The sequence below is a fragment of the Centrocercus urophasianus genome, unplaced genomic scaffold (genome assembly GCF_019232065.1).
Source record: "Centrocercus urophasianus isolate 14NV4802_14NV808 unplaced genomic scaffold, USGS_Curo_1.0 seq_19, whole genome shotgun sequence".
Lineage (NCBI taxonomy): Eukaryota > Metazoa > Chordata > Aves > Galliformes > Phasianidae > Centrocercus > Centrocercus urophasianus.
The window spans coordinates 22,453,709-22,481,442 of NW_024884744.1; the positions used below are offsets into that span (position 1 = coordinate 22,453,709).

Here is a 27,734-nt window from a genome sequence, read left to right on the forward strand (position 1 = left end):
AGATTTCAATGCATGCTGGCCTCTTCAAGGAGTAATTTTTTTTTTTTATTCCTTCTTTCTAGTGATGGCTACACTGCAGTTACCAGCCACCAACCTGGCAAACTTGGCAAACTTACCACCGGGCACCAAACTGTACCTCACCACCAACAGCAAGAATCCTTCTGGCAAAGGAAAACTGCTGCTCATACCCCAGGGAGCCATACTGCGAGCCACAAATAATGCTAGTTAGTCTTGCAGGGAAATCTAATGAGTTAAATAATGTAATCACTGCATAATTAATGTTTGCTGTTCTTGCTATAACATGTCCTCGTACTGTGAAAGCAGTAACAGAAGGAAGTTTCTTTGTTCACAACAACACAGCACATGGAGCTTTTTAAGCCCGGATTGCCTTCTGTTTTAGATGGTACTGCTTTACATGTAGAGCTCCCAGTATCTGTCTTTCTGTGCTGAAAGTAGTGCAGTTTTTCTCAGAGCTCACAAAGAAGGATTGCCTTTCACTCTACTTTGATATACAGGGAGAGATGCCTGCGTTTTTCTAATGTAGAACTGATGCTGGTTTGAATGCAGTTTTGAAAGCTATTAGTAAGTCATGGAATGAGACCCTGGAAAACAAGAAACATAAACTAGCTCTGAGAAGGACAAGATGACTATATCTGGAATAAGAGAAATAAATAGATTTCAATGTTGATAAAAGGTTTGATTTCAAGCTGTTGACATCAGCAGAACTAATTTGTTGTTAATAGAGTGAAAGCAAGTTTGATTCAAAACAAGTTTCATGCTTGCAGGTATTGTGAAATACCTGGAGAACAGCGTTGCTCAAATTGTCCTTAGGGCTGATACATTTTTTTTTAATAGCGTGCTCTTGCTATAGGAAATGTTTTATGAGCCTTCTCTAGAATGCTCATCTTTGAGGCTGGGGTAGATGGACTGGGTGCCGAGTGTTTGCTTGCAAGTCTCCATCTCTGATGTGAGAGATAATCAGCTTATTATGTAAGAAGGTAAACACCAGCAGCATAGTAGCAGAGTGTCACTGAAAACATGGGTACTGTTGATGGTATTCTGGGCTGTACTCATGATGGGAGCCTCTGCTGAAAATTTAGATGGCAGTCCAATCTTAACAAGTAAATGCTCTCTCAAGCCTTGAAGGAGAGCAAATAGTTGTGATTTATGACAGAGCCATAGTGTTTTTCAATCTTGGTTTCCTAGTGGGAGACTACAACATGTCTGTGTCCATTCTCTTCCTCCTGGTGGCAGAGCAATATCAAAACGTTGTGATTCACCACCAGTTAGAGTCCATGATCCACTCTGTGTTAACAAAACTGCATTGGAACAGCAAGCAGAAGTAAAATTAAGAAGCTGATGGGATTTATTGTGTTTTCAGGGCTTTTGCTGTAGATTCAGTACCTGCAAAAGACTTACAGAAACACTGTATATCTGTTGTACAGCATTTTCTTTGATAGAAACTTTACAACAGCCTTGAATGAGCTTTCTATGTCCAGTAGTCCTCATTCTCCCCATGTCTCCCTTTATTCATTGCATTTGCTGAGCTTTCAGAGAGCACAGCAGCACATCTGAACTGTGCTGTACTGAGCAATTGTGGTATTTATGTCTGTGTGTATTCAGCTACACAACATGCTGCAGCAAGCATCTTGCAGGCTGTTTTCAGGTACTTGTATGTACAGGAGTACTTCAGCAACTGGCGCTGTCTGGTTGCAGAAGAGCAAAGCCTTCTGTTCTGGTTGCAGGTCTCCAATCTGGTGGCTCTACAAATAGTGGAGGAGGAGGAACCCAAAGTACAAGTAGTAACTTGTCACAGCACCTCACCTATACATCCTACATCCTGAAGCAGACACCCCAGGTCAGTGGCACAAGCACTAGCTGGAGCAGATGGACATTTCAGGCTGCCCTCTAGCAAGCTGTGCTGTTTTCTCCTCTGTCAGGCACAACTTACTATTGGTACTTGTGCATCTCTGCCCTTTGCCTCCCCTTACTGAGTAGCACCCCTCATCGCTCGGCTCCTTGCAGACTGAGAAAGTAGCATGGAATACTTTTTCATGGCAAGCAGTGGGTGGTGTTGAGAGAGGAATAAAGAGCCTGTGGTGGTAGGGGAGCAAGGGTCTCCAAAAAAACAGGTGACTTGACATAGATAGTATAGAAGAGATACCTTGAATGGTAGGTTGTGGAGGAGTTGTAGGAAAGCTGTGCAGACAGGAGAACAAAGGTGTTGTTTGAGAGATGAGAAAGGAAGAGAAGTGACTAAAGAGAAGATCATATGAAGGGATCTGTGCATGACAGCGAGTGAATGAAGGCTTTGAAGAGGAGCAACTAAATAATAATGTGAAACAGGAGAGGAGGCAAGGCCTCAGATTGTTAGGAGCGTGCCTCCAGTTCTAGCTGTGATTTCTGCATGCTGAGTTCTGAATGTGTAGCGCCTATGGCAGAAGTAAATACATTTTGAAGTGAGGAAATAACACTGTTTTGATTTCTGCTTTTTGCCTAACCCAACAGTAGTCTTTCTGATCTTGCAAGTTAAGTTGCATTTGTCACAAAGAATAAACCTGAAGAGCATGAAATGTGTTAAATTATGGTGCTATGTAGCTGCCTCTGAGGACAGCTTTTTCACCCTTACCCTTTTCATCAGAGAATGTTCTGCACTGGGAAGGCTGTGCCCAGGTCTGGTTGCAGAATCCTCCATTGCAATTAATGGTGCAATGGAAAAAATGCTTTGTGGGAATGGAGTGCTTCCGGTCTTTGGAAGTGGAGATTCTCTTTCTGACCTCATGCAAAGATACCAGGACGCCAAACATCTTTAATTCCCAGTATTTGTGTAGAGAAATAATGTCAATAACCTTCTGCATCAAGTAGTATTTTTGTATCACAGAGCAGTTGCAGATGTTGCTGTTCTGCTTAAGCTGCAGGCCTGTAGGTGTTTTGACAGTCTCTACTGACGCTCCTAACTTGTCCTGTATTGACTCTTAACTGTGGTTTCCAAGTGCTGAACTGAGACTTATTTCTGGAGCAGGGCACGTTTCTGGTTGGTCAGCCTTCTCCTCAGAGTTCTGGGAAGCAGCTCACTCCAGCATCAGTTGTTCAGGGCAATGTAGGAGTTGGAGCATCTTCAACACAAGGACAAGCATTAAAAGTAATAACTGGACAGAAAACTGCTTTATTTACACAGGTAAGCTGCAAATGATGTGTTTTTCTTGCCAGACAACGTTTTGTTGGCTAAAGGGTAGAAATCACAATTGCACAATATGGGAGCTTTATCTTTTGTAGCCCTTTGGTTTTTCTCTGTACAGTTATGATGGTGGCTGTGGTACAAAAGCATATTCAGGTGTTCTTGTGAGTGAAGGTGTTAGACAGGGCTTTGTCAGCTTTGTAGGTGTTCTCAAAGTGGGTCATGTCTTAGGTCATGAGCTTAGGTTGCTAGCTCATAGACATGCTCTAGGATTGTGTAATGATGTGGTATTAGAGGAGTGAATATGGGCAGATGCAAAAATGTGCTTAAATATTTGAATGTAGGAATGGGTCCTCTGCTTAATCTCTTCGGTATGTTTTACCCTGGTCGTTTTCAGATTCCTCAAAGGCCCTTATTTTAAAAAAGTACTCAGTCTCACCAGCATTCAAAAGCAGTAGTCACATTTTGTTTTGTTTTCTTTTTTTTAAGACAACAGTTTGGTGAAGTTGAATCAGAATTTAGTAATTTTGTTGCAGTTGTTCTTGTCACAGAAAAGTATAAAAAAAAAAATTTCCAGTAATGTAAATGCCATTTGGTTGAAAAACAAACAAAACCCCACAGGAACAGTTTGCAGCTTTTTACCTTGTGCTGAACTTCTTTTCAAAGGCTGCAGCCAGTGGACAGACATCACTGATGAAAATATCGGACGGGTCTCTGAAGTCGGTGTCTGCCTCAACCCAGCTCTCCAAGCCTGGCACCACGGTGCTGAGGGTCTCAGGCGGTGTTATCACCACAGCTGCTGCTCCTGCTGTGGCCCTTCCCACAAATGGGGTGGCCCAGGTGAGACACAGTATTGCCAGTGTGCTGTAATACAGCATCTGCTCCTCTTAGTTTATGGGTATTCTTCTTTCCAGCACTGTTGGTTGATCTGCCTTATAATTGTGTTCCAGTGCAGAATGCAGAAACTCTGTTGCTGTTCAACTGCTTGCTGTTCTGCCTAAAATACCTGAGAAGGAAGAAGGATAGGTTAAAGCTTGCACTGCTTTTAATGCTGTTAAAATTCTGGTAGGCAGGAATTGCTTTATCAGGAACACCTTTTGCAATAGTACAGATTTTTGGCCCTTTAAACTCCGAATCTGTCACTGACAGGAGAGTGTAAAATGCAGGAATCTGCCTCCAAGCAGGGCAGTGAAAGCCAGCAGTAATTAGACTGTAGGCCACTACTCTGAAATCAGACTTGCCACGGTGCTTAAAGCCTGGTCTGTCATGAACACGTTTCACAGTGGCCAAGGTTCAGTGTCCTTTTGGTTCTGACTGCGTTCAGGGGATGTTGCTGCTCTCTGCCCTGGGAAGTTACACAGTCCAGGAAGGAAAGGAGATGCTCTGCCCTGGAGTGAGGTCGAAAGTAAAACATATGTGTTCCTAGGGTGAGTGGGGATACAACCGTTCAGTGCAGTTTGCCTACCTGGAGGGTAGATGGAGTTTGTGAGGTGGAGAGGAGACAGCATAGAGTAAAGTGTAGCTCACAAGAAGGGTTTCCCAGAAGCTTCCTGCTTCTCCTGTGTGGGGAGCAAAGATTAACGAAGCTGCAGGTTGAGACCATGGTGCCTTGGAGAACTGAACCCAGGCATCTATCACGGTTGTGTTGGTTATATCAGTGTATATCGCTTTAAAGGCTGAAATCTACTTTAAATGCTACTCACTGTTCTTACAGCTGTCAGTGAAGCTGCGAAGATTGGAATTTTCATCCACCTTCTTTATCTCAAGCTCCCCTCCCCTCCTTGTAGTAACCACTGTCACTGCCACTGATCAGCCCACCTGTCCCTGCGTGGGTCACAGGCTTGCAGACAGGTCACAGAGCAGCCAGGACACCAGGACCTGCTTGAGGACTGGATTCTGAGTGTTCAAGAGCCTTTCCAGCTCTGGTGAGCAGATGTGGAAAGGTTTCACATCTGTCTAACCAAAATAATATACGTTAATATGAGTGTCAGCCTTAGTCATTCAGATTAATTTTGTTAACTGAAGAGCAGAAGAGCTGTGGTCTCTGTGAAGTTAAGGTGTTTTACTCGCCAGTAAATGGCAAAAACAGTGGCAGTGCGTAATGTGCAGATTACCTTAAAAATCAATGTTATTCCTGCCCAAACTTCTTTCAGTGAAAGGAAGTATATAGAGGATTCAGAATTTAGGTAGTGTCTAACGTTGTAACAAAGCATGACTTCTGTGTGAGTCAGTGCAGACACCTGCATTAACAGGTGAGCTCCATTTTTCTCCTGGACTTTTGAGCAGTGGGGAAATATTCCTGGGCCAGATTGCTCATCTGGAGGTTTACCTGCTTGCTGGCTCCAGGTACCATCAAAGCAGTTGTAGAAGCAGTTCTGGAGTGCATGACATAATGTTATTTATTTCTGTTCTACCCTTACCATCATTGCATGCGGACTTTTGGATAGGTGCTTGTTTCTTACTTGTTTCTTAACGATGAAGCTTTTGCCTTTGCTATTTCTAGATATTCCTTCTTCTTGCTTATTGTTGAATCATCTGTGAGATGAGAAGGAACATTACTGCTTTCTTTCTTATGCAGCAAATAGATAATGCAGGTTCCAGTTCATCGTCTTCTGGAGCTCCTGCAGCAAAGACATCCGGACAGCAACACCAAGTCTGTATAAACCAGACCCAGTCTGCTTCATCAGTAGTGAGCAAGACTGCTACTTCTGCTGTTGTAAGTGTTGCTTCTCTGGTGACTACGTCAACGCCCGTGACTGGAAAAGCTGCAGTATCAGGTATTAAGCTCCATTTGTGCTTTGCCTTTATGAAGTTAGAATTGAGTGTTCTTTGGGTGTCTACAGTGTAAAAAGTAGCATGTAGAGGCATCTGCATTTGTGAATGGGTGAAACTAGAGCCACACTTTCTAAGCTGTATCTTAGTAGGGTAACTCTTCTTTTAGCCAAAGAGTTGGCATCCTAATACGGTACACTGACTGCATCTGATGCAAATAGCAGTGCAAGATGCCCATTAATATTGGAGGCAAATTTTAGCTTTCATTCCAGATCCTCTGTAGATGGTGCCTTCCATGTGTTCAAGGATATAGTGTACCATGATGTTGAAACTGTCAGGGATCAGAGATACTGCAGTCTCAATTCAGGTTGTGAAACTGAACCTCCACGGAAGCTGAAGGAGCTGCTTAAGCAAAACTTGGCTCTGAGGCTTTGCATCTGCTCTGTTTGTCTTGGAGAGAGTTTTTGATTAAACGGGGAAGCGAATATTTTAAAGTAAAAAAAATCTGTTGAGTCCAGTGAGGTAGATCTGAGCTGGAATGTGTCAAATTAATGAAGATAAGGCAATAAAGATGGACTGCCTGTACGTAGGGTGTTGTTTTCCTTTAGTTTTATTGTCTTGCAGTATCTTCTGCATTATGGAGAGCAAATATAGCAGATTTAATTTGATCATCATGAGTTAAAATCAGAACATTTTATTTTACCTTCTGATTTACCTCCTGGAGTGTTATGTTCCTTCAAAGTTGCTTCTTACTGAGGGGGAAGATTACAAATAGTAAAAAAGGGAGAGGCTCTTCACGTCACTTGCTCAGTGTGACAGTGTCTTTGAAGCAGCCCTTCTCATTTCCTGTGCACACAGACTTCCAAACTCATCCTTCCATCACTCTGTGTTTTCCACAGCTCGGAAATAAATAACGGAAGCTGCAATTCTGCAACAAGCAGTTGAACTTTTTCCTTTTTCCAAACAAAGTAGAAAGGCTTTTTGTTGGAAATGTGCTTTAAATAGCTTTCAGGTTAAAGCTGCTGTATAGGTCCAAGAGTGTATCATCTGGATTCCCATCTGTCAGAGGCAGAAGAAAAGGTTTTGCCAAAATGCATAGCATTATAGATTTCATTCTAAAAACGTAGGCTTGTATTTAAGTGAGTCTTAGGATGGACTGTGACGTTTACAACTGAATTGGCAGTGCTAGGTTAGCCCAGTTCAAAGTCTCAACTATGTATCTTTCAAAACCAAGCGATGTCTTCACCATCCCTTGCATGTCTGCTGACTGGAATGCAGTTACACTTAAGCAATAGTGAGATATTGAAAGGGGAATAGAAACTTTCTTGAAACAATTTATGAGTATAAATTACTACCATGAAATGTGGTGTTCACAATTTTCTAAAATAAAAGCTTGTGAAATGCCCATAATCCGAATAGAAGTTTAATTAATCAGAACATTAAATAAAATTGTACAGAAAATAGCTAGTTTACTAGTGGTAAAGATGGATTTAGGCCCATACACAATGGTGGTGTGGAGGAGAGAGCTAGGGAGCAGGAGGTGAGTGCTCTTCACTCATTGCCCTATGGCACAGTCTGCAGCTGTGCTGGTTTCCACCAAGGTGATGGGATGCTGGTGATACCAGAATGTCCTGCTTGTTGTTTTAGCCCTGGCTAAAATCAGTGCTTTATTCACTCCTCCCCTTGATACGCTTCGTAGCTCGATCAGCTGTCTGTTCAGATAGATGTGTTCAGTGCCCATAGCAAAGACATGGGACACTCAGTTCAGGTATGTTCTTCATCAGGCCCTCACAGGCTTGGGTTCATCATTTCATGGAAGTGTGGTTGATTGTGCTTCACTAACTGCAAATGAACTGCAGAGGTGTGTGGGGCACTGGCAAAGCACAGCAAGGGGCTGAGTACAGCAGAGCTGTTGGTCGCTGGCTCACCAAACACTCGAGCACAAGGAAAGGAGAGCAGAGTTGCAAGTCATGCTCTAACTAATTTTGTCTTGCTCTGATAAGAGTGTTCAGCTCTGTGCTGAGCCTGCTTCGTTCAAAAACTTTGTGTTACATCAGCATTTGTTTAAGATTCATTCAGTAATGAGGAAACTGCCCTCACAAATATTGGTGCTGTGCAGCATATAAGGCAACCCAGCACTTCAGCAGTCATCCATGTCAGCAGAAATTTGTCAGACAGACAGTTCACTGAACTATGGCTAATTAATTGAGGGGCCATCCTAGTTCAGGCAGGAAGGGAGAGAAATAACTGGAGATAAACAAAATGGTGTGTTTTATTTAACATTTTGTCTTCCATTCTTCCTACAGGGTTGCTAAAAATCCACTCAAATCAGTCTAGTCCACAGCAGGCTGTTCTGACAGTTCCCAGCCAGCTTAAACAGCTCGGTGTTAACACAGCTTCTGGAGGTGTTCAGACAATACTCATGCCTATGAACAAAGGTAAAGGGCAGAGGAGGATGACAGATGGTGTTTGAAAATCCCCTTTGACACAGAGTAGCTCTTGGTCACTGTTGGCCAAAGTGGTCCAAGGTTACAGATAGAAGAAAACGTAGCAAGGAGGCTCATCCCTAAAATTTGCATTGCAAATATTTTGTTGATTCTCAATATGGTTTTTTGTCAAAGCTTCCTTTTTTCTTCCTTTATTGTCCTAACTGTTTCCTGTTCCTCTCCAGTGATACAGTCACTTTCTACCAGCAAAGTTTCAGCTGTGACAGCTGTCACATCAGCAAGTACGGCTGTCTCTAGTCCCTCTGTGGCATCCATCACTAAAGGTAACACAGAGTTTCTCAGTAAGATAAGCAGTGGAAATATTCACTGCTGCTTTGTGCGGGTGGCCTGGCTCTGAAAGCAGACCCTGTGACTGGGGTTTCTTGTATTTCTGTTGCTAGCAGGGTTTAAATGAAGTGTTAAATGGCATCTGGGGGCTGGGAAATTAACAGTTTCTTCCTCCTTGACAAAACCCATAGTGTAGGCAAATACAGGGAGGAAAGACGATGTTCTGTAAGGCTACTGTGAGCGCAGTAAACATCCATTCTTTCAATCCATCACTGCAGAAATGCACTGAGCAAACACGTACTTTATTCTGAGGACAGCAGTGACTGTGATGGTGACTGTGCTCAAACTCACTGGAGAATGTAAACAGCAGTGCTATTTCTGCCCCGTGCCAATGCATTAGGCTGAGTGGACAGTCACATCCACGTCCACGCACCCGCAGAACGTTTCAGGATCGTGCATTGCCAGAGCTGAAAGTCCTCTTATTGCAGAACTGTTGTGTGTCTGTCCCATCCCAGGTGAATACCAGGCTGTCTGGCTGTTGTGAGCTGAACATCTCTCTCCTGCTGCTCCTGAGTTCTGTGGTAGATGTGAGAAAATTCACTGGTGCCACTTCTTGCTATAATCATTAGTAGGTTTCTGTCAGCTGTTTGCTTACCAGAAGACAGGCATACATCTGTAAGCAGTTCATTCAGACAGTCGTGTGCAAAACATCAGTGACTTACTGTGCACTTACATGTATTCTGAAAGGGATGAGATAAGAAAACGTTGAGATTTGGAGGGGGAGCTGGTCCTGCTGTGGTGGTTTTCTGTTAGCACAGCTGAAGGGTGTATATTCTTCATGTGTAGCAAGTAGAATGCAAACAAGAAATGAGGTGATGTTACTTAATGTAAGACATCTAGTATTATTGAGTCTCGCTCAACACACTGGTTAAGGTGATGGCTGCTTTTGTCTTCTGAAACGTGTTCTGTTTCTTTGAAGTTAAGATGGAGCCTGATTCAACGGGACAGAACTGCACTTCTGTGGGTACTCAGGAAGCGCAAGCAGCAGTGAAAACAGAAGAGAATTCAGAACTTGGGAACTACGTTATCAAGTAATTGTTTGTCTGCATGGATTTCTGATCCTAGCAATTCCAGGGGAGATGGAGGTGTCCCTAGGAATTTATGCAGCATTGTTAGAAGCTTGACACAGACATGAAATCTTCTGTCACGTGTGCTGTTATGTCGGTACTAATCCTGTTGGTCAGCATTTGTTTCAGAGAGTTGAAGTAATTTCTTTGTTAGTGGATTTGTATTCAAGGCTTCTGGAAAGGAAAACAAATACAATTAAAGATTTGCTGTTCTTTTGGGGTTTGCTAAATCTCAAGCTGCTAAAACCTCCTTTATCATCCCCTGCTTATACAATTCCCATTGCTGTTCTGTGCTCTTACTGAGGTCAAACCGTGCCCAGTAAAATGCAGATTAACAAGGGAGCAGCTGAAATAAGTAGCACGGTCTCTCTGCTTGCTGCTCTAGTCTTGATAAGGTCCCATATTTCTGTAATTACCCAGTATGACAGTTGCCTCATTTCAGAATTGGAATTAGATAAATATAATGGGAGTATTTTGTTTCACTGGTGAAATCCAATGCCGTATTTGTGGAAGAACTCCTGAGTGGTCTTTCAGTACAAAGCAGCATCCCATGCACTGTCCCACATTCCTCCTGCGACAGCTTGTACTAACCACTGCTGCTTATCCCTCAAAATGGTGTTGCATATTACAAGATGCAGGGATTTCTTCCAAGCCTGCCCAAAAAAGGCTGTCTTAAGTTTCTTCAGCTTGAAAAATGAAGCTGCAGGTGTGGATGCTTAAGAAAGAGGAAGGGCTGCTTGAAATACCCTCTTCAAACATAAGTTTACCCTCACGTTAGCACTGTTCAGTGCCTTGGGGCCACGGACTTGCAGTGATTTTGGAACATTTTGCGTGTGTTTCATTACTTCCAACAGTATTCTTCATTGTGATTCTCTTTATTCCTTGCAGCATAGAATACTTGGAGAACACCCAGCAGCTTTTAACAGCCATAGTGAAGAAGGTTCCATTAATTGCTGAAAAAAGTAAGTGGTGGATGAGAAGGCTTTGCTTTTTATTTTCAGAGGGGTTTTTTTATTGCCAGGGTTTCAGAAATACTTTCAAATATGGCAATAGCTCAAAATTCAACACTGGAATTTATTTATTGTATGGTTTTTCTTTGTTTTAACAAAAGGTGGTAGCTTACACTGAAACATTCAATGTTTATAACTGCATTCCTCTTCCTCACGTACGTAACTGAGAAGCACCTTCTTTCCTGGTAACTAATGCACTTTGACCAGTGTTCCTGGACCCCAGGTATGCAGACCCTCTCAAGATGAGTGCAGTCAGCAAAGCAGAAGCAGGCAGTGCAGTGTGGCTTTCATTACAGGGGATTTGAACCCCATCCCTTTCTGTTTGCCATGAAATGTTTTAAATGTTTTGTGTTTATTGTAAATTGTTGGCAAATAGATAGCTGTGTATTTTCCAATGGAACAGAGTCTGACCAATAAGACAGACTTACAGGTCTATATCGTTACATCTGGGGGGGAGTGGAAAAGAAGCTTAACCTGCCCATAGCCAGAGATGTCTGTGTATCCTGACCAAGAATTATGCTGTTTGTACATCCAGAGAACTGTGTGTGCTGCACACATCTGTGCTGGTCTCAGAGCAGCATTTGTGAGCTAGTCCTTGGTCCTGAAAGCAGAGTCATACTCCTTCTTGCCACTAAACAGCATCAAAAGTGGAACTTGTTTTACTGAACTTCTAAAACCTAATTCTGTTTTTGGTTTTGTGTTTTCTAGGTGAAGATGTAAGCTCTTACTGTGCTGGTTCAGTGGAACAGTATTACAGCTGGAATATTGGGAAGAGGAGGGCAGCCGAGGTAATCCTCTTCTCTGCTGTTTTGTAAGCAGTCATTAGTGAAATGGGAGGGATTTCTGAATTACAGAACCTTCCATATTGCTGGCTGTCCTTGTCTCTGAAGCAGTTTGTTGCATTTGAGGTGGATGCACTCCTTACTGATCTTTGGGTAGTGCTCCAGTTTATTGTTCAGTGCCTTCCTCAGGCAGAAGGGACTCTGAAGGTCATCTTCCAGTTAATTCAAAGTTAGATGTTTCTGAAATATTTAAAAAACCAGAATTTTTGAAAATTATTGTGTTGCTACTTTATCCTCATCATTCCTTCGTGGCATGTTACGGGCATGGGAGTTGTCCACAATGTAATTTGTCCACCTTTTTGTGAGACTGTGGCTGCTTTCCATCAGAAGAGAATCTGAGAGTACTGGTACTGAAATGCTTTGTCACGGATTGTTCAACAGCAGTAAATAGTTAATCTGGATCTGTCTGTATTCTGGTTATGTTTCCTCCTGTTTTGTAGTAGTTTTATGCTTTTGCTGTGGACTTACAAGGAAGGTGGTAAGACTGGTAAGACCATCTGCTGTAACAAACATAAGTAAACAAAGTTAAACCACAATTTTGGGAAGCGTTGTTTGCTCTATTGGATTGCTTTCATTATGCATCTTGAAATGTTATTTAGGAGAGGAGACAATTCAAGTCAAGGCAAGTTTGTCTGGGCCCCTGTAAGTGTATGTCAGTCTTCCTTGGGGTTTTGGTTGGATGAGAAAGAGTTTCAATGACCTGCCCGGAACTGGCAAAGATTAGGACAGTCTCTTGCATTTGTTTTTATCTTTCCTTGTCACCCTTACTTTCGAGAAAGTCATGTTGTAGGTCATAATCCAGCCTGAAACGTTTCAGCTAGTATAAGTTTCCCCTTGGTTTGTCACAGTGGCAACGAGCAATGACTGTGAGAAAGATCCTGCAGGAAATCATAGAGAAGCACCCCAGATTTCACAGCATTACACCCCTGAAGACAAAGCATGTGGTGCAGTGGTGTCGATGCCATGGCTACACTCCTCCTGACCCCGAGACCTTGCGGAACGACGAGGACTCCATTGAAGATGTGCTGACACAGATAGACAGCGAGCCAGGTGAGCATGCAGGCACAGAGAACTCCTTTTGCCAGAGGCACTGCTGGTTAAATTGCCTCAAGAATGGCTGTGCTCATCTACAGGCTGCCTTTTCAGGAGAAGAGATTTCTTACTTTGAGTTTGATTTTTGTTGTTTTTTATTTTGTGTTTTTTGGGCTTTTTTTAATTCATTCTGGATAGCATAAGTTGGAGGCTGAAATGGCAAGCAAGTATGTAAGTGAAGCTGTCCCTACCAAACCTTATGTTCTGTAGAGCCTTTTCTGGGTTTCACTGTGCTTTGGGTGCCCTTTGAGGCCCATTGTGCAGAAAAACATTGAGAGATGATTCCAGACCTGCAGTGTGATCTTTTGCACGTTATTGGCAAGCGGCCTCTGTTCAAAGACTTGCTGTGCAAACTGTGTAGTAGCTTCAGGTACAAAAGATTGTCTGACAGCAGCAGTGTGAAGCACAGTGGGGGTTGGTCTGACTCCAGAAGTGCGGTGAATTGGGCTGTGTGAAGCTTCACATGGTGCCACTACAGCCTGTGTAGCTCTATAGCTACAGCACTACAGCTCTGGGATCTCAGAACTCCGTTGCAGTGCGAGTTAAACATACGTCTGTAGTTTCAGCCATTCCCTCAGTAAAGCTTCATTGTTTCACCTGCAGGCAATCCCTTTCCCAAAGCTGGGTGTTCTTCTGTAATTTCATTGGGAATCTGTCTTCTAACTTATCTTCAAACAAAAATGCATATATAGGATTGTCACAGTGTAAAAAGGTGTAGGCACTGCATAGCACTACAAGTCCAGTTCTCTGAGCAGGTTGAAGAGCATCAGACTGTCTGGACAGCTGTCAGAAAGCTTCTTTGAGAATGTTTTGGGGGTTGTCTTGTTTGAAGTGCAGCCTTGATTGGTGTGGGGCAGATGGGAGGGAGCACCGAGAGGGGAATGAGGGCATAATGAGAAAGTTCTCAATGGCAGTTTGCTTTTTGTTCATCCGTATGTTTGACAGGAATTACAAAAAAACTCTTAATTACCAGAATTTCTTATCATACTTTGCATGTGCATCTGTTTGTAAGCAGCTTTCTGTAATGTATCATTTGTCTAATTGATGGCTTCTTTTTCAGAATACCCTTCATCTTACAGCAGTGGTGAGGATCTGTGCCGAAAACTAGAGGAACTGCAGCAGTTCCTGAAACAAGAACCCGAGCATGAAGAAGAAGTAGATGTTCTCAACTTCAGTGAGCCTTTGAAAATAAACATTAAAAAAGAAAAGGAGGAGAAACAAGAGGAGATGAAGTTCTATTTGTCTTCCTTGCCTGCATCAGAGTTTGTGAGAGACACAGCAGAGAAGGTAATAAGTGAATCCTAAAGCTAATAAGGAACTGCTGCTCAACTAGTTGTGGCCCTGCATTTATTATTTAGTTGGCTTGCATTGATCTTTAGGGGGGCCTCTGGATCCTTTATCAAAGCTTTGTTAAATCTGACTGGCTTCCAACACTGCTGATCAGTGCTGGCAGAAGTGAAGCGTGCTGGTTGGGAGATCACTTCAGAGTAGCCATGCTGCAAGGCTTAGTGCTGGAAAGGCGAGCCTGGGAGCAAGAGGTAATGAGGGAAGAGGTGCACTGGCATAGAATACCTTCTGGCCCACCTTGTGAAATCTTTTGGCTTGAACCCCTGCTGCTCCTAGGAAAGGGTGCATAAGGATCACAGCAAAATTCTCTACAGCTCAATTTTCCTCCCCACTTCCCTCATTCAAATTAGAGCAAAAGAGGGAGAGGGTGGCCTTATCTCACAGCAGGAAGCGAAGGAGGAAGGTGGTTTACGTAGCTTGTAGGAAGGATTGGTCTCTGCTGGGACATGGGGAGAGTTTCCTTGCAGCAACTGTGGAGAAAAAAGAAAACTCTACCTCAGATGCTGACACCAAGGGACAAAGCCTTGATTAGCAAAGTGCCCATCATGTAGGCAAAAAGTTGTCATTGGTGCAGGCATGCTGGGAGCCCAGCTGGGCAGTGAGGCTCAATGGTCGAACTCTTCTGATGCACAACTGTTATTTTGCCAGGAATACTGTTTAGAGCTGTTACAGTTGTCATAATTATGTATGGGAAAGCTTATGAATACATGGACTGAATATATGTACAATTTTAAAGTGGAACATTCGTTAGGAGTCCAAAAGTGCCAAGTATAACTGATATTCTGTGTGGATTTCCTGCAGCAAATGTAAAAATCTTCTGTTTTTCTTGTGTTTGAGAAGCATTTTTGCATGCTGCTCTAGTGGTCAAGCTTCACTTTCTCCAGACTTACTTTTTTTTGTTTTTTTAATTAAATGAGATGATGCTACTGGAAAGTGGTGGGGAGCCTGCTTGCTTGGGCTTCAAATACCCTGTATCATAGATTGCTTCTGTTATATCGTTGTCATCTGTTCTGTACCAAAATGTGAGTTGTGTTATTTCATGTGATCTCTTTTTTTCTTCTGTCTCACAGATAGGAATTTCCTTTCAGCCTGCTGAGGTACAAAGGAATGTTTATGCGTCAGTAATAGAAGATATGATTTTAAAGGTAAGAAGTTACTTCACAGTGACATTTTTGTAGGACTGTGTTAACCCAGCAGTGTAGGAAGAAAAATGGACTGTCCAAAGTGATATGCAGAAGGGATGCAGAGTCTGATGTCGGTGTGTGTGCCATGTATAGAAAGATATTAGCTGGACAAAGAGAATTGTGTATTTCTGTGTATGTGTTTCCAGATTCCTAACTGATCTGTTGACTTGGACACAAGATAGTGATTTGCAGATTCTGACCTCCAGTAAGATACTGGCTTCTGTTTAACTTTGGAAGTATCTCTTTATTCGTCCTACCTTTCAGAACTGTAAGGGGAAAAATCTGCCAGCGTTGTTTAAGACTTGATTATTTTATAAGAGGATCAGCTGTTTTTTCCTAAATACTGTTGAGTTTTTTTTTTTCCTGTGTTGTTTCTACTGGGAGACCACTGAAGGCCTGCAGTCGGCAGCAATTCTCCCTTGTATGAGAAGCCTGTCATGCTCAATTTTAGAAAAACATTCTGTTCAAAGTTTTGGTGAGAAACAGTCTCTGGAGTTAGAGTTCTCAGGGTTGGGCTGAAGGCTAACGCAGATTATTTTTAGAAGTGCTCCGTTGTATTTCAAGCCTAAGATGACTTTTGATGTTTATGCAGACTGTAGCTTATCAGCAGATTGGTTTTCTAAAATCTAACTGATTCTGAGCTACCTTGTATGTATGTATGTATGTATGTATGCATGCACACTTCCACTCGTGCTGTCTCTTCCTACAGTTGAAGTCAGTTATGGATATATCTGGGTTTAAACACAGCTTTAGCCATCAGAATGCTCCAGTATAATTGTTGGGTTATACTCCAGCTTTTCTGTGTGAAAAATCCCAGAAACTTCTGCTTTGGTCTTGAGAGAGGCTCAGAAAAGCCAGTAGCCCCGGCTGACGTTTCCTGAGCCAAGCATGCAGTGCATACAGTTGCTGTGCGTCTGCAATCCAGGGTGCGAGGTTCCTGTGTAAGTGCCTGAAGCAAACCTGGTGGGCAAAGGGAAGAGCTAACAAGAGTATGCCAAGTCCCAGGAGATCTGCCATCCTGTGTGGAGCTGTGGTGTGTGAATGGCCTTTGGAATGCAGAGCAGATGTGGCCTTGCTCCATCCTGCTGTGTACAGGTGCCCTGGGGGTCCACAGAGAAACCAGGCTGGGCAGCCGAGTCACGAAGTGCGTGTGGTGACAGGCTGCTTTCTGTTGAGTACAGACCCAGCCTTAGTGCTGTGCTAATGAAAGCCACCTGGCTGTCAAGCAGGACTGAAGCGAGCCACATCCTTAGATGTCTGGTTATACTGATGCAAAAAGCACGTTGCTTTCTTGTTTGCCTAAGATGTCGCCTTTTGTCACAGGCCACTGAACAGCTGATGAGCGACATTCTGCGGCAGGCACTGGCAGTGGCTTACCAGACAGCCCCTCACAACAGGTACAGCACTTATGCCAGCACTAAACATGGAGCTGCGTGAAGAAGTGGGTCAGATTTTGTATGGCTCAGACCATGTGAGCGAGGGATTTCCATGCTGTGGGACCGTGTGTGTGAGCTGTGTTCTGGGAAGATGCAGGCCTTAGGAGGGGCTTGGCTGTCATCAAGTTCCATAGTGGCAAAGGAGTAGACATAAAAACTGAGGCAGGATTCTCTGGTATTGCCCCGCTCAGAGGCAGATAACTTGTTTTAGCTGAGCTGTAATGGAAGGACAGTCCCTCATCCAGTTGAGTTACCATGAACTTTCCCATGGCCTGCTAGGACTTGAACAACCCAGATACTGTTGATCTTGGTGAAAAACACTCTAGAATGTATTTCATGGATACGCTCTTCTATGGCTCAGATACTGAGTGATTTTTATAGTAACCATTGGATTGCATTTGATTCATGTTTGGCAACGTGAAATTAGAAGAATTAGGTCAGTGAGAAAGTGCTTAGTTTAACTATCACCTCTATAGAATATCAAAACTTATTAATATGTGCTTCAATATATATGAAATGTAAATTGGCATTTCATTTTGCTGTGCCAGTGCCCAAGATGTTTCCCACAGCCACTTGGGAGCGGTTCTTCTGTGCTGTGAGATTTTAATGCCTCGTTTTGGTCTGTTCCTCTGGCACCTGATTTTTTTTTTATACTGTTTCTGATTTGCATTTTTTTCTTTCCCATTGGTAAACTTAGTGACTTGCTGCTTTATGTCTTGGTGTTACAAAAAAATTGTGATGCATTCCCTGCAGGACTCCAAGAGAGATCACAGTGATGAATATTCACAAAGCCATCTGTAATATTCCCTTTCTTGACTTCCTCACAAACAAACACATGAAGATACTAAATGAGGAGCAATGAAACAGAGCACAGAAGATGCTACAGGAAAAATGAATTTATGGCTGAAGCTGGGATGACAAATCCAGTAGGACACTTGTATTCTTTATAGCATCGGGCTACTATCTTTTACCTCCAATTAAAGATGCACCTTAATGCAACAAAGTGATGCTCTGTTCCAAATCAAGTTGTTAAATGTCAGTGTTTACTTGGTAAGTGTATGTTCAGTGGCTGAACAAACACTGTCAGTTTGCATCAAGTTGCTAGCTATGAGAGGCTCCACAGTCTGACAAGAGATGTACTGATGAAATTAATTTTTTTTTTTTTACAAAAGAAATTATGCTTTTTGATGCATACTGCATGCCAGTTGGTTCCCCATGCAGTGGGCAGAACAGTTGCTATGTCACTTGGAATGTGAGAGAATTCCAGGTCAGCTTTTAAAGGTGGGTCAGTTGAGCAAGTGGATGGGTTGGTTGCTTAGGGTCGAGGTGGGGGAGCAGAAGGCTGATGGTCCCACCAAGCTCTGCCAGTCCTCCTTGAGCATCATGTGACTGGAATACAGCTGGGTGGGCTGCTTGTCTGCTTATTCAGCTGGGTGCAACCCAAGCAGGTAACACCTGGCCTCTTCAGAGGAGGTTTCCCATCTGATGTTCTCAGTCACCTCAGAGAGGAAGGTGGACTGGCACGTGCTCAGTCAATATGAATGAACCATGGTCAGGCTTGGTAAGATGGGTCTGGCTGCTTCTGCGTGAGAAAGGTGAAGAGTGTGTACAGTATTCAGTGTCTGTGGGCTTGGACTGGCTGAAACCTTTGTTTGCCCAGCGAGGGCCTCCCCAGGCTGCTGTGAATTTTGGAAGGCATGTGCCCAGCTTAGCCTTGCTGTTTTGACAGCATTCACTAAGAGCCAGGTTCTCAGGTGTGACTTTGACTGAAGCTCTGAATTCACAGAAGCCTGATGAGATCAAAGAAATCAGAGGCTTATTGCTTATGGGGACCGCCTCTGATAGCCCGACTGCAAGGAAGTTCTGCTGCTCGTGCTAGGACTTCTGTCTCAGGAATGTCACTGCTGCAGGAGACATGTCTGCAGGCTGGCTTGTGACGCCTTTCTCAAGGAAGCTTTGATGACAACACCCAGACTGCTCTCCCCCACTGCCCCTGTGTCCAGCACCAGGGTGCTTGCTCATATGTCCGTAATCCATTGCAAGTTGGTGGGACTCCTGTTGGACCATCATGCTCTCAGATGCGTGAGGCGGCACAGTCAGGTGGGTGGAGCATGGGTCGAGCAGCCCGAGCCTCCAGTGCTCTGATCTCAGCTGGGTCACTGGTCTGCTGCATGGCCTTTGATTTAATCACTCCGTGCCTCAGTTTCCCCATCTCTGAGCATGGGGAGCAGGATAACCTACCTCACAGGGATGTACTGAGGCCTCTCGCTCCTGTTGGTGCTGTGCTTTGACAGCACAAAGCCTTTTATAAACATTAAACTGCAGTTATCTTTCCTGGCCTGGAGTGGGAACGTAAATCTTCAAGATGTTACCTTTTGGTGCTTTTTTGGGGCTAGAAGACGTGGTAATGCCAGCTGTGTGCAGGGACTGTGGAAGATGGGTGGTGATCTCAGGCTGCCAAGGAGAGCTGACGGCTGGGTGCAGTTCTCGATCTGCAGAAGATGCTGTGTACCTCAGATGAGATGCTGCGTGTTTTCTCCAATCTGGATAAAGCCAAGGTCTGCAGACAGGCCCCTTCCTAGTTCATTGAGAGCTGGTGGGGCAGTCGAGTCTGCTTGAATACAAGTGGCAGAGCCTGGCCCTTGGATCTAGGAAACTGATGGATGAAATCCAAGGAGCATTCAAAGAAGGATTTGGGTTCCCGTGGAAATGCTATTTTTGGATGCTCTGGATTCAGAGGACAATCCTGGCTTGTTGGGGTGAGCCCAGCACAGGAAGTGCACAGCTTAGCCCTGATGTTGGCTTTTTGCAGGGATCAGTGTGAAGGGGCTGAGCAGTGGTGATTATATCTGAGCTGCGCAGGGGGAGGTGCAGGGAGCTGGGGCTGCTGGCCCTGTGCTGTTTGTAGGATGTGAGCTCCAAGTCCGTGCTGCGCCCAGCCTCCTTGGATACAACTTTTACAAAAGGGTGTTTGGGAGCTATCTGTCACTGTTGCTGTGATGGGGTGTGTAGGAAACAGCCTTTGGGCAAATGCAGCCATGCTAAGATCTGCTGCAATGACGCACGCTTTCCTAGCCCCCGGCTCCTGTGGGCTTTGCTCTGAGATTTCAGTGCCCAGAGCAGTGCTTGAGAAGCATCAGTGTGGGCATCTGTTTGCAAATGGTGGTGTCCTCGCCCATGTCCTGCTGTTCTGCAAAGAACAGCATCAGTGTGGGAGGTGTGGGGCAGCCCTGCAGCAGAGTGCTGCTGCCGCAGATTGCTGCTGAGGCGTTTCGGAGCAACCACGGGCTATTCTGCTGCATTAATAATAGATAGCATTTGCTGAAGAGAAATAAGATCTGTTAGAAGATAACACATTTGTCGTAGTGCTTTGGATGTAGGAGATGTTTGCAGTATGTCTTTTGGAAAGCGGTGGGAGGAAAATCTTGTCAGCGAGAAGTGCCTGTGCGAATGGCTGGGGATGGGGGCACAGGTGAGAGACCTCTCTACAAATGTGGCCCCTCTGTAATGCTGGGTGTTTGAATCCTTCATGTTATCTGTATTATACTGTATAATTGTGTAAGATACATATGTTTACAATAAATCCTTTTATTAGCTGTGATGGGTTTGTCTGACTGCCACCTGTCACTCCAACTAAGTTGCTCCAAGCCCACAGAATAAGGGGTTTTGTAATGCCCTGCTGTCATGTTCATATCTGCAGCAAAAGGGCAGCTTTGTGAAGGTGGTGGAAATGTGGTGATGATGGTGAGCTCTACCCACTGGCACACACTTCTCCTGCTTTCCCTGTGCTCCCTTATTAGCCATCCCTTCTGGCAAGAAGGGCCTCCGCCAACAGCTGACAGCTGGCTCCAATCCGTGGGCATATCTGTGTCCTGCTCTGCTCCTTCCCTGTTAGCAAGGGCCTGGAAGCATCGGGCTGAGCTGGAACGCGAGCCTGGGAGACACTGGGCCATCTGCTGAAGGAGATGAAGTCCTTTGCACTCAGAGGGTCCCTGCGTGCTGCCTTGGTGCTGTGCTGTGCTGACTGCACTGAGAGCACAGCTCTGTGCTGAACAGCTGCAGCCTTCTGCTGTGCACCAGGCTGCTCCTTGGCATTGTATGGTGCTCTGAGGGCCAGAAAAGGGCAAGTCAGTATGAATAAGGCAGAGATAGGAAGCTTGCGGCTTCCAAGAAATTTGTGTAAAGAGAAATGCACAGCTTTATAAAGGGAAATGTGGAGTGGGACCAGAGGAGGGCTACAAAGGTGCTCTGAGGGCTGGAGCACCTCTCCTATGAAGAAGGGCTGAGGGAGCTGTGCTTGTTCAGCTTGGAAAAGAGAAGGCTCTGGGAGACCTCATTGCAGCCTTCTCTTGTTTAAAAGGAGCTTATAACCAGGAACTGACTTTTTTCAGAGGCTGATAGTGACAGGACAAGGGGTGATGGCTTTAAACTAAAAGAGGGGAAATTTAGGTTGGGTGTTAGGAAGACATTTTTTACTCAGAGTGGGAAGGTGCTGCTGGCACTGCTGTCCAGAGCTGTGGCTGCCCCATACCTCGAGGAGCTCAAGGCCAGCCTGGTTAGGACCCTGTGCAGCCTGAGCTGGGGGGCAGTAGTGGGAGATGGAACTGGATGATGTCTGAGGTCCTCCAACCTAAGCTGTTCTATGTTACACACAGGCCAGTCATCAGTGTGCGGCCGTGACCTTTCCAAGCTCAGGCAATGAGTGTTGTTCTGAGGCACAGGGCATAGCAGAGCTTCACCCCAGCACACAGCCATGCAGAAGTTCTGACCTCACAGTACCAGTCCCTGCACAGCAGCATGAAACCAGAAAGCATGGTCCAGAGGTGATAAGTTACAGAGCTCCAGGCATGAAACTTCCCTTTTGAAGAACATCTCTCCATGCATCAGATAACCAACCATTGCCTGAAGTGTAACTCACAGTTGAAAAATTCTGCTGGTTGTGGATATGAACCCAGAGCAGTTGGGAAGGCAAACAGCAGTGTGAGAGGGGTGCTGGGAGGTGCCAAGGGCCATGGAAGTGCTGTAGGTGGGGGGATGCATGGCCAGGCTGTCCTGCCGAGGCTGAGTGCTCATGTCTTACAGTGTAAAGAATGGGAAAGAGCCAGTAGCCAAAATACGTCTTAATTTATTAAATTAAATCCAATCCCTTTGATAAAATACAAGCTCATTATATTCTCAGTTTGTTTACAACCAGGTTGATGTTTTTAGAAATAGGGTGAATTAACAAGACAGACAGGACAGGCAATGTTTTTTTTTTTGTTTTTTTTTTTAAATTCCTTTTTCTGATAATAAAATCCAGGATTGAAATGAACCAAAATTGAACAAAACAGTTAAAAACATTACAAGAGATTAATCAAGCAGATTCATTTCTTCTTAGAAACGCGTGCCATGCAAAACCTTTAGCAGAGTTTGAATGCTTTGAGTGCAATTTCCTGAAAAATGAGCCTCCTGAAAAATGTTTTTGGCAAGCACTGCTGTACATCCTGGGGCCCAAAAACAAGGGCTTGAGGCCAACACCAACCTCTTCCCCCTCCCCTCCCCCCATCCAATGCTGCCAGGAACACCAGATTCTCACCTAATGCACTGAGAAGATGCTTTCTGCATGAATCCTGTGTAACATCCACACTCTGATGCTTCCAGCACTCTTCTTACCAGATACCAGCACCAGTTGCATGTTTGCAGAGTCCTCAGAGCTCATTAAGTCTGCCATTGGCCTCAGCTGGGGGAAGGTGAAGAGAGAATCCCTATAATGAGCCCTGAGGTCACAGATTAATGTGCCTTTTCAGCATTTGGTCGGAGGCATTGCCTTTCATTTTAGCCAACGTATTGGTATCTTTTGAATGTAGAAAGGAAAAGTTTTGCATCCTTTTCTCCAAAATAATCAGTAGAAACAGGAAATGAGGAGCAGACTCATCATATTGCAGTGAGTCTCTGAGATAGCAACCATGTAAACCAGTAAAACCATGGGGGTCTGGGTGAGCAGAGGCTAAAAAGGATGGTTTCTTAAAACACACCTCCACCATCTCAGCAAAAGCTAAATCCGCACCGACCTAAAAAATGAGCTTCAGAGTAATGCCACTGAAAATGGCCTATCTTAGCAATGAGGGATGTCACACATTCTATGCTAACGTTTTTCTTTAAGAAGAGTTTCTAAGTAACATTCACTTTTGGTTGCTCCTAACATTAACATCACCAATAGGCAGGCAGAAATGTAGGCATTTCAAGGCAAAACTTTCTACCTTGCATATGCAAAGAGTTAACATTTATTAAAAGTAGAAGCACGTCCTTTTCCTTAGAGGGTCACAAACTGCTTTAGGTAAAATCCAGGTGCAATATTTACATCCAACCCACAAGTATTGTACACCCAGAAGCTCGGTGTGCGTTGACTGCCCTGCACACACAGCTGCCCTGCATGCACAGCCCCCCAGCACAGCCAATGCGGAGCTGCCGGCGGCTCCAGCAACCCCGTGGGTTCGGAGCAGCCCTCCTTGTGCTGCGGCCCGGTGCTGAGATGTGTGCAGGAGGCAGCTCTACAAGCTGAGAAGTCAGGCAGGCGCTCCCTGCCCCGCGCTGCTCTGGGGTTTGGTTTTAGTTCTCCCTCCCGCTGCACACAGCAGAGCAGAGGGTTGCTGCGTGCCTCGCTGGCTGCGCTGCCCTGTCAGCCTCCCAGCGTGCCGCCGGCTGGCATGGCGAGGAACCCGCTCCCTAAGGAACTGGGTCACGCCTTGCCGGCTCTGAATGGAGCGCTTTGCAGTCAGTGCACTCACAGGAGGAGAGCTGCCCATCCCCAGTTGCTGGAGCTGCTCCTGCTGACATCGGTTCTCTGATCCCAGCGCTCCCGTGAGAAGTGCATAGTGACGCATCCAGTCGGAAGCACCGCTGTGCCGCTGCCTGGCGCGAGGAAGGCCCTGCGTCACACGTTGAGGATCTGTGACGGCGCCTGGAAAACAGCAGAAGGGTTGGGGGAGAACCTGGTCTTCACCTCCGGGATCTGCTGAGATGAGAGGAGAGCAGCATTAGAGCAATGCAAGACGCAGCTTTCCGCACAGCGCGGGGGCTCTGAGCATCCTGCCCACCTCTGCCCCCTCTCCACAGATCCCCGCTGGCAAACACCGTGCCGTGCCACTGCAGGTGTGCTGGATGCCACTGCACTGGTGCTGGATGGAGGCTGGGAGCTGAGCAGCACGTCTGGACACCAGCCCTCGGGAGAAGTCCACCAGGGTGCCCAAAAACAGAGCTGTACCAAATGCTGGCTGTGCCAGCTACAGACCTGAAAGAGCCCTTGCGGGATACGAGCACCTTTGCTCCGGAAGCATGCAGAGATAATGAAAGTGATCAAAACTCTCATGTCTCTGGAGTCAAAATTTCACCCTATTGGGTGCACCTGTATTAAGAACGAAGGACAGCCAGGTGCTTTGTGTCTGCATTAGAACCCAAAGGATTTGAGACAGGAGCAGTCATAGCTGCGCGCTCAGCCCAGGACCGGGGGCATCTGCCCATAAAGAATGAAAGCCCTGCTGACTGCTGAGGATTCTGACAGCACCATCCAGCCAAAAAGGATGAGGCCATGGGGAAAAAGCTATTGATCTGTTTGTTGTTGTTGAGCTGCTCTGTTTTCCATTCCTCAGGGGATGCATCTGACGTGCTAAGGAGCAGAAGCTGCATCCCAGCCAATCTGTCCTCCACTCAGCAGCAGGGCAGCCAGCGCTCCAAGTCCTGCAGGCAGCTTGTCAGCAAAGCCAACCTGATCAGCAAAGCCACAGGGCTTCAGGCAAGAGGTGAAGTCCAAAAGGCCCAGTGAAAACCAAGGGGAGTCTCACTATCTCACTCCTGTCAGAAATGGTGGTTCCTTGTCACCTACTTAATTTTATATGTCCCTCCTTAGCTGTCTGTGCCCTAGATGCTGTGGGGATCTCCAGCTCCAGCACGTGAGGTCTTTACACAGCCTGTAGCACAGTGCCCTAGGTGTCATGTGTTTCCATCTGAGATTTCACTTTTCTCTCTCCCTTCTTTAAGAAGTGGGAGAGACTGTGGGGTTCCTCTGGGACCCCCTCGTAGGGACCCTGTCAGTAGGCTGCAAGCACAGGAGGGCTGTATGCTTTAGAATCACAGAATCACCGAGGTTGGAAAAGACCTCCATGATCATCTGCTCCCACCATCCACCTACCAACAGTATCTCCCACTAAAACATGTTTTGCAGCCCCCCTCCTGACTTCACCAAAAACAGAGAACTGCCATTTCATGGTGGCTCTGCCCAGGACAGCTGCCAGCCTCCACATCTCCCACCAGTCCTCTGTTTGTGACCAGCAGGGATGGCAGGGCAGCCCTGCTGGCTGCCTTACAGCTGCCTGCTGCACAATGCCACTGCAGCACAGCACAGAGGTGCTCCTCCACAGGCAGTGCCCCTGCAGCCCCTGCTGCCAACCCCCCTCAGCCCACACTGCTCAGAGCACAGGGGAAGCATGGGTGAGGTTTGCAAATGCTCTCTTTTGCCTGAGGTAAGTGTCCCACTTTCAGTGGGTATCGCTGCACATACCCAGCCTCTGCGGAGGCTCTGTACTTTGCCATCTGCTGATTAAACATTTCTTCCTCGCGTTCGCCAAGGCAAAGATTTGCTTTATGCATGTCTCGCTCTCAGGCTGGGTGCAGGCGGGCTGCAGGCTGCCCCACCTGGAAGCCAGGGCTGGGCAGAGCAGTGGGGCACAGCTTTATTCTGCACACCTCGCTCCCGTAACAGATGAGACATTCCTGTTGTGCATTTTTGGGCTTTACCCACACTGACTTTGGGATTAAAAACGTGTTAATTACCTTATAGTCTGCCTTGTAACTTGTCTCCTGAACAAAATGGTCATCTGGGATAGTGAAGCCTTGCTTTGTCTTTATGGGCTTGGATGGTTTCGCTCCAGTCCAAGGGCGATACTCTTGCCTGAAACAAGATGGTCGAGACAAAAGAGCCCATAAAACACAACAGATTCACCGACTGCCTCTGCTCAGAGCGGCTGTAAACCCAGAAGGCGGATTAGACATTACTCACAGTGCTGAGCTTATCTAAACCAGGAATAAAAGAATGGAGACTAGAGGCCTGAAGCTCAAAAAGCCCGGAGATGCGTGGGGCTGATGGGCTGCCCTGACTTCTCTGTTACTCCTGGCTCACTGCCTGGCCTACGCTTCATTCCTAAGCACAGTTCCAACCTCACAGTGCTGCCCCTTGGCTGATTCATAGCGGTGCAGTGCAGCCCCAGGATGCACCTCACCTGGGGACAGATCAGCAAATCAACTGAATTATTGTAGAAGATGAAGTTAGCATCTCTGCAGGAGGTGCTCTGGGCTGAGCAGTGCCCTGGGAGCACAGCCTTTCTGCAAGGAGCACCTGGCAGCACACCTGGGGTGCAGCAGCAGCAGGGTGACTCCACTCCTCATTAAGAAACAGAGAAAACAGCTCAGTTAGCAGAGCAGGGGTAGCTCCATGAGCTGGCCTTTCCTCCTCCACTGCACTCCTCTGCTAACAGCTGGCACACCAGGGAAAGCTCAGCAGCACCTCTGAACGTTTCTCACCTTTTCCCCCTTCAGACTCAAAGCTGTGTGTGCAGCCCGGGATCCCTGCCAGCAGGGCAATGAGCTGGGATGGGAGTGGGAAAGGAAGAGAGGGGGTGGGAGAGATGGAGCCAGAGGGTACGACACGCACGTGGGAGTGAGGAGGAAGAAAGCTGAAGATGTGGCCGCTTCTGTCTCAGCCATCGCCATAGTGATGTCAGGCAGTGCTGGGAGCTGCTCATGCCTCAGGAAAAGGTGGCTCAGGGAGGTGGTTCTCCCATCTTCCCTTCCTTCCCTTTTTCCTCTATTGTCGGTTTGGGTTCCTCCTCACTTAATGCAGCAGCCCATGCTGGCACAGCTTCTCCCCACTGCACGCTGTCCTCACATCGCTCTGCCTCGCTCCCCTGACTGAGCCCTGCAGTGTGCAGTCAGCCCAGCCCCCAGCCCAGCCCCTGCACTCCCCAGACAGCATGGCAGGCCAGGGTCTGCAGGACTAACCTTCCCAGGCAGCAAGATATATAAGAGCTTGACTTCCGTTATTTGGGATGTGTTTCAATACCTTGCTGGATGAGGGATGAACCTCTGCAGGGGTGCCCACAGTTCTTCACGGTGGAAGCGCACCGCACTGTGCAGCCCCATCCCTCTGCCTATCCTGTGTGCCCCAGCTCCCCTTGCAGAGCACTGACTCATTTTGAGCCTGTAGAGCTCCATGCAAAAAGCTGGGGACGCGGGGAATGCTCTGGAGAGCAGGCTGCCACGCTGTCCTTCCATCCTTCAGGCAGATTTGCTCGTTCATAATTAAAAATATCCACTTTTACCTCTCTTTCGGCTCAGGGAAGACTCCCACAAAAGTCCCAAGAACGGTTATCAGGGTGTTTGCCTTCTGCTAAATACCCTGTAAGCCTGGTGGGTCAGCCCAGTGGGTCAGCCCGATGACCGCACCGCATAAGGGAAACACACAGGTCTGTTTGCGGCTCAGCTTCCTCCCGTTCCGGACAGTGAGCGCAGGACCAGCTGCGGCAGGACTCGCAGAGCGAAGTCTCACCGACGCAGCTCGAACGGCACAGGGCTTCACCGCCGTACCCGCGCGCCCCACCAGAGCTTTCCCGTCCCGCAGATCCCGCCTCCGCCACGACGTGGGGACCCGGCCGAGCCCGGCCGCCACGGAAGCCAACCAACACCAACGACCTACGGGCGGTGCGGAGAGGTTTCTCCCCGCGCCCGTCCGAGAGCACGGCGCGGCCCCGGCCCGACCGCCGCGGAGAGGCCGCCCCGGGCTCCGAGGGCTCCGCCGCGGCCGCTTCCCCGGCGCGGTGCCCGCCCGCAGTGCTCGCGCTCCGCCCCGCCGCCCCCGCGGGGCCGGTACCTGTAGGACGTGGTGGGGCCGCCGTCCGCCCGCGGGCGCCGTTCCGGGCGGCCGATGCCGGGCAGGGCGCGG

The 27,734-nt window shown here is 46.5% G+C and overlaps 2 protein-coding genes across 7 annotated transcripts in view; one reads left to right on the forward strand and one right to left on the reverse strand.

Moving 5' to 3' along the window:
* YEATS2 (YEATS domain containing 2) overlaps positions 1 to 20,358 on the forward strand; it is a 43,814-nt gene extending 23,456 nt beyond the window's left edge. For 3 of the 6 annotated variants that reach the window (XM_042820565.1, XM_042820566.1, XM_042820569.1), the window contains 15 exons: positions 63 to 224; positions 1,746 to 1,858; positions 3,023 to 3,178; positions 3,845 to 4,018; positions 5,757 to 5,955; positions 8,257 to 8,388; positions 8,622 to 8,720; positions 9,704 to 9,815; positions 10,740 to 10,813; positions 11,570 to 11,649; positions 12,552 to 12,753; positions 13,856 to 14,082; positions 15,213 to 15,287; positions 16,650 to 16,723; positions 17,516 to 20,358. In XM_042820565.1, the coding sequence (XP_042676499.1) occupies positions 63 to 224; positions 1,746 to 1,858; positions 3,023 to 3,178; positions 3,845 to 4,018; positions 5,757 to 5,955; positions 8,257 to 8,388; positions 8,622 to 8,720; positions 9,704 to 9,815; positions 10,740 to 10,813; positions 11,570 to 11,649; positions 12,552 to 12,753; positions 13,856 to 14,082; positions 15,213 to 15,287; positions 16,650 to 16,723; positions 17,516 to 17,624 (1,988 nt within the window). In that variant the 3' untranslated portion in view covers positions 17,625 to 20,358. Of the gene's footprint in view, positions 1 to 62; positions 225 to 1,745; positions 1,859 to 3,022; positions 3,179 to 3,844; positions 4,019 to 5,756; positions 5,956 to 8,256; positions 8,389 to 8,621; positions 8,721 to 9,239; positions 9,816 to 10,739; positions 10,814 to 11,569; positions 11,650 to 12,551; positions 12,754 to 13,855; positions 14,083 to 15,212; positions 15,288 to 16,649; positions 16,724 to 17,515 lie in introns of those variants that run through there. The other 3 variants (XM_042820567.1, XM_042820568.1, XM_042820570.1) reach the window with 3 other exon arrangements.
* A 1,509-nt stretch (positions 20,359 to 21,867) lies between these two features.
* The window catches only part of MAP6D1 (MAP6 domain containing 1), a 19,275-nt gene continuing 13,408 nt past the window's right edge, over positions 21,868 to 27,734 (reverse strand). The window contains exons 3-5 of the mRNA XM_042820910.1: positions 27,663 to 27,729; positions 25,571 to 25,688; positions 21,868 to 23,756 (exon numbers count right to left, since the gene is read on the reverse strand). Coding sequence (XP_042676844.1) covers positions 23,676 to 23,756; positions 25,571 to 25,688; positions 27,663 to 27,729 — 266 coding nt within the window. The 3' untranslated portion in view covers positions 21,868 to 23,675. The remainder of the gene's footprint in view (positions 23,757 to 25,570; positions 25,689 to 27,662; positions 27,730 to 27,734) is intronic.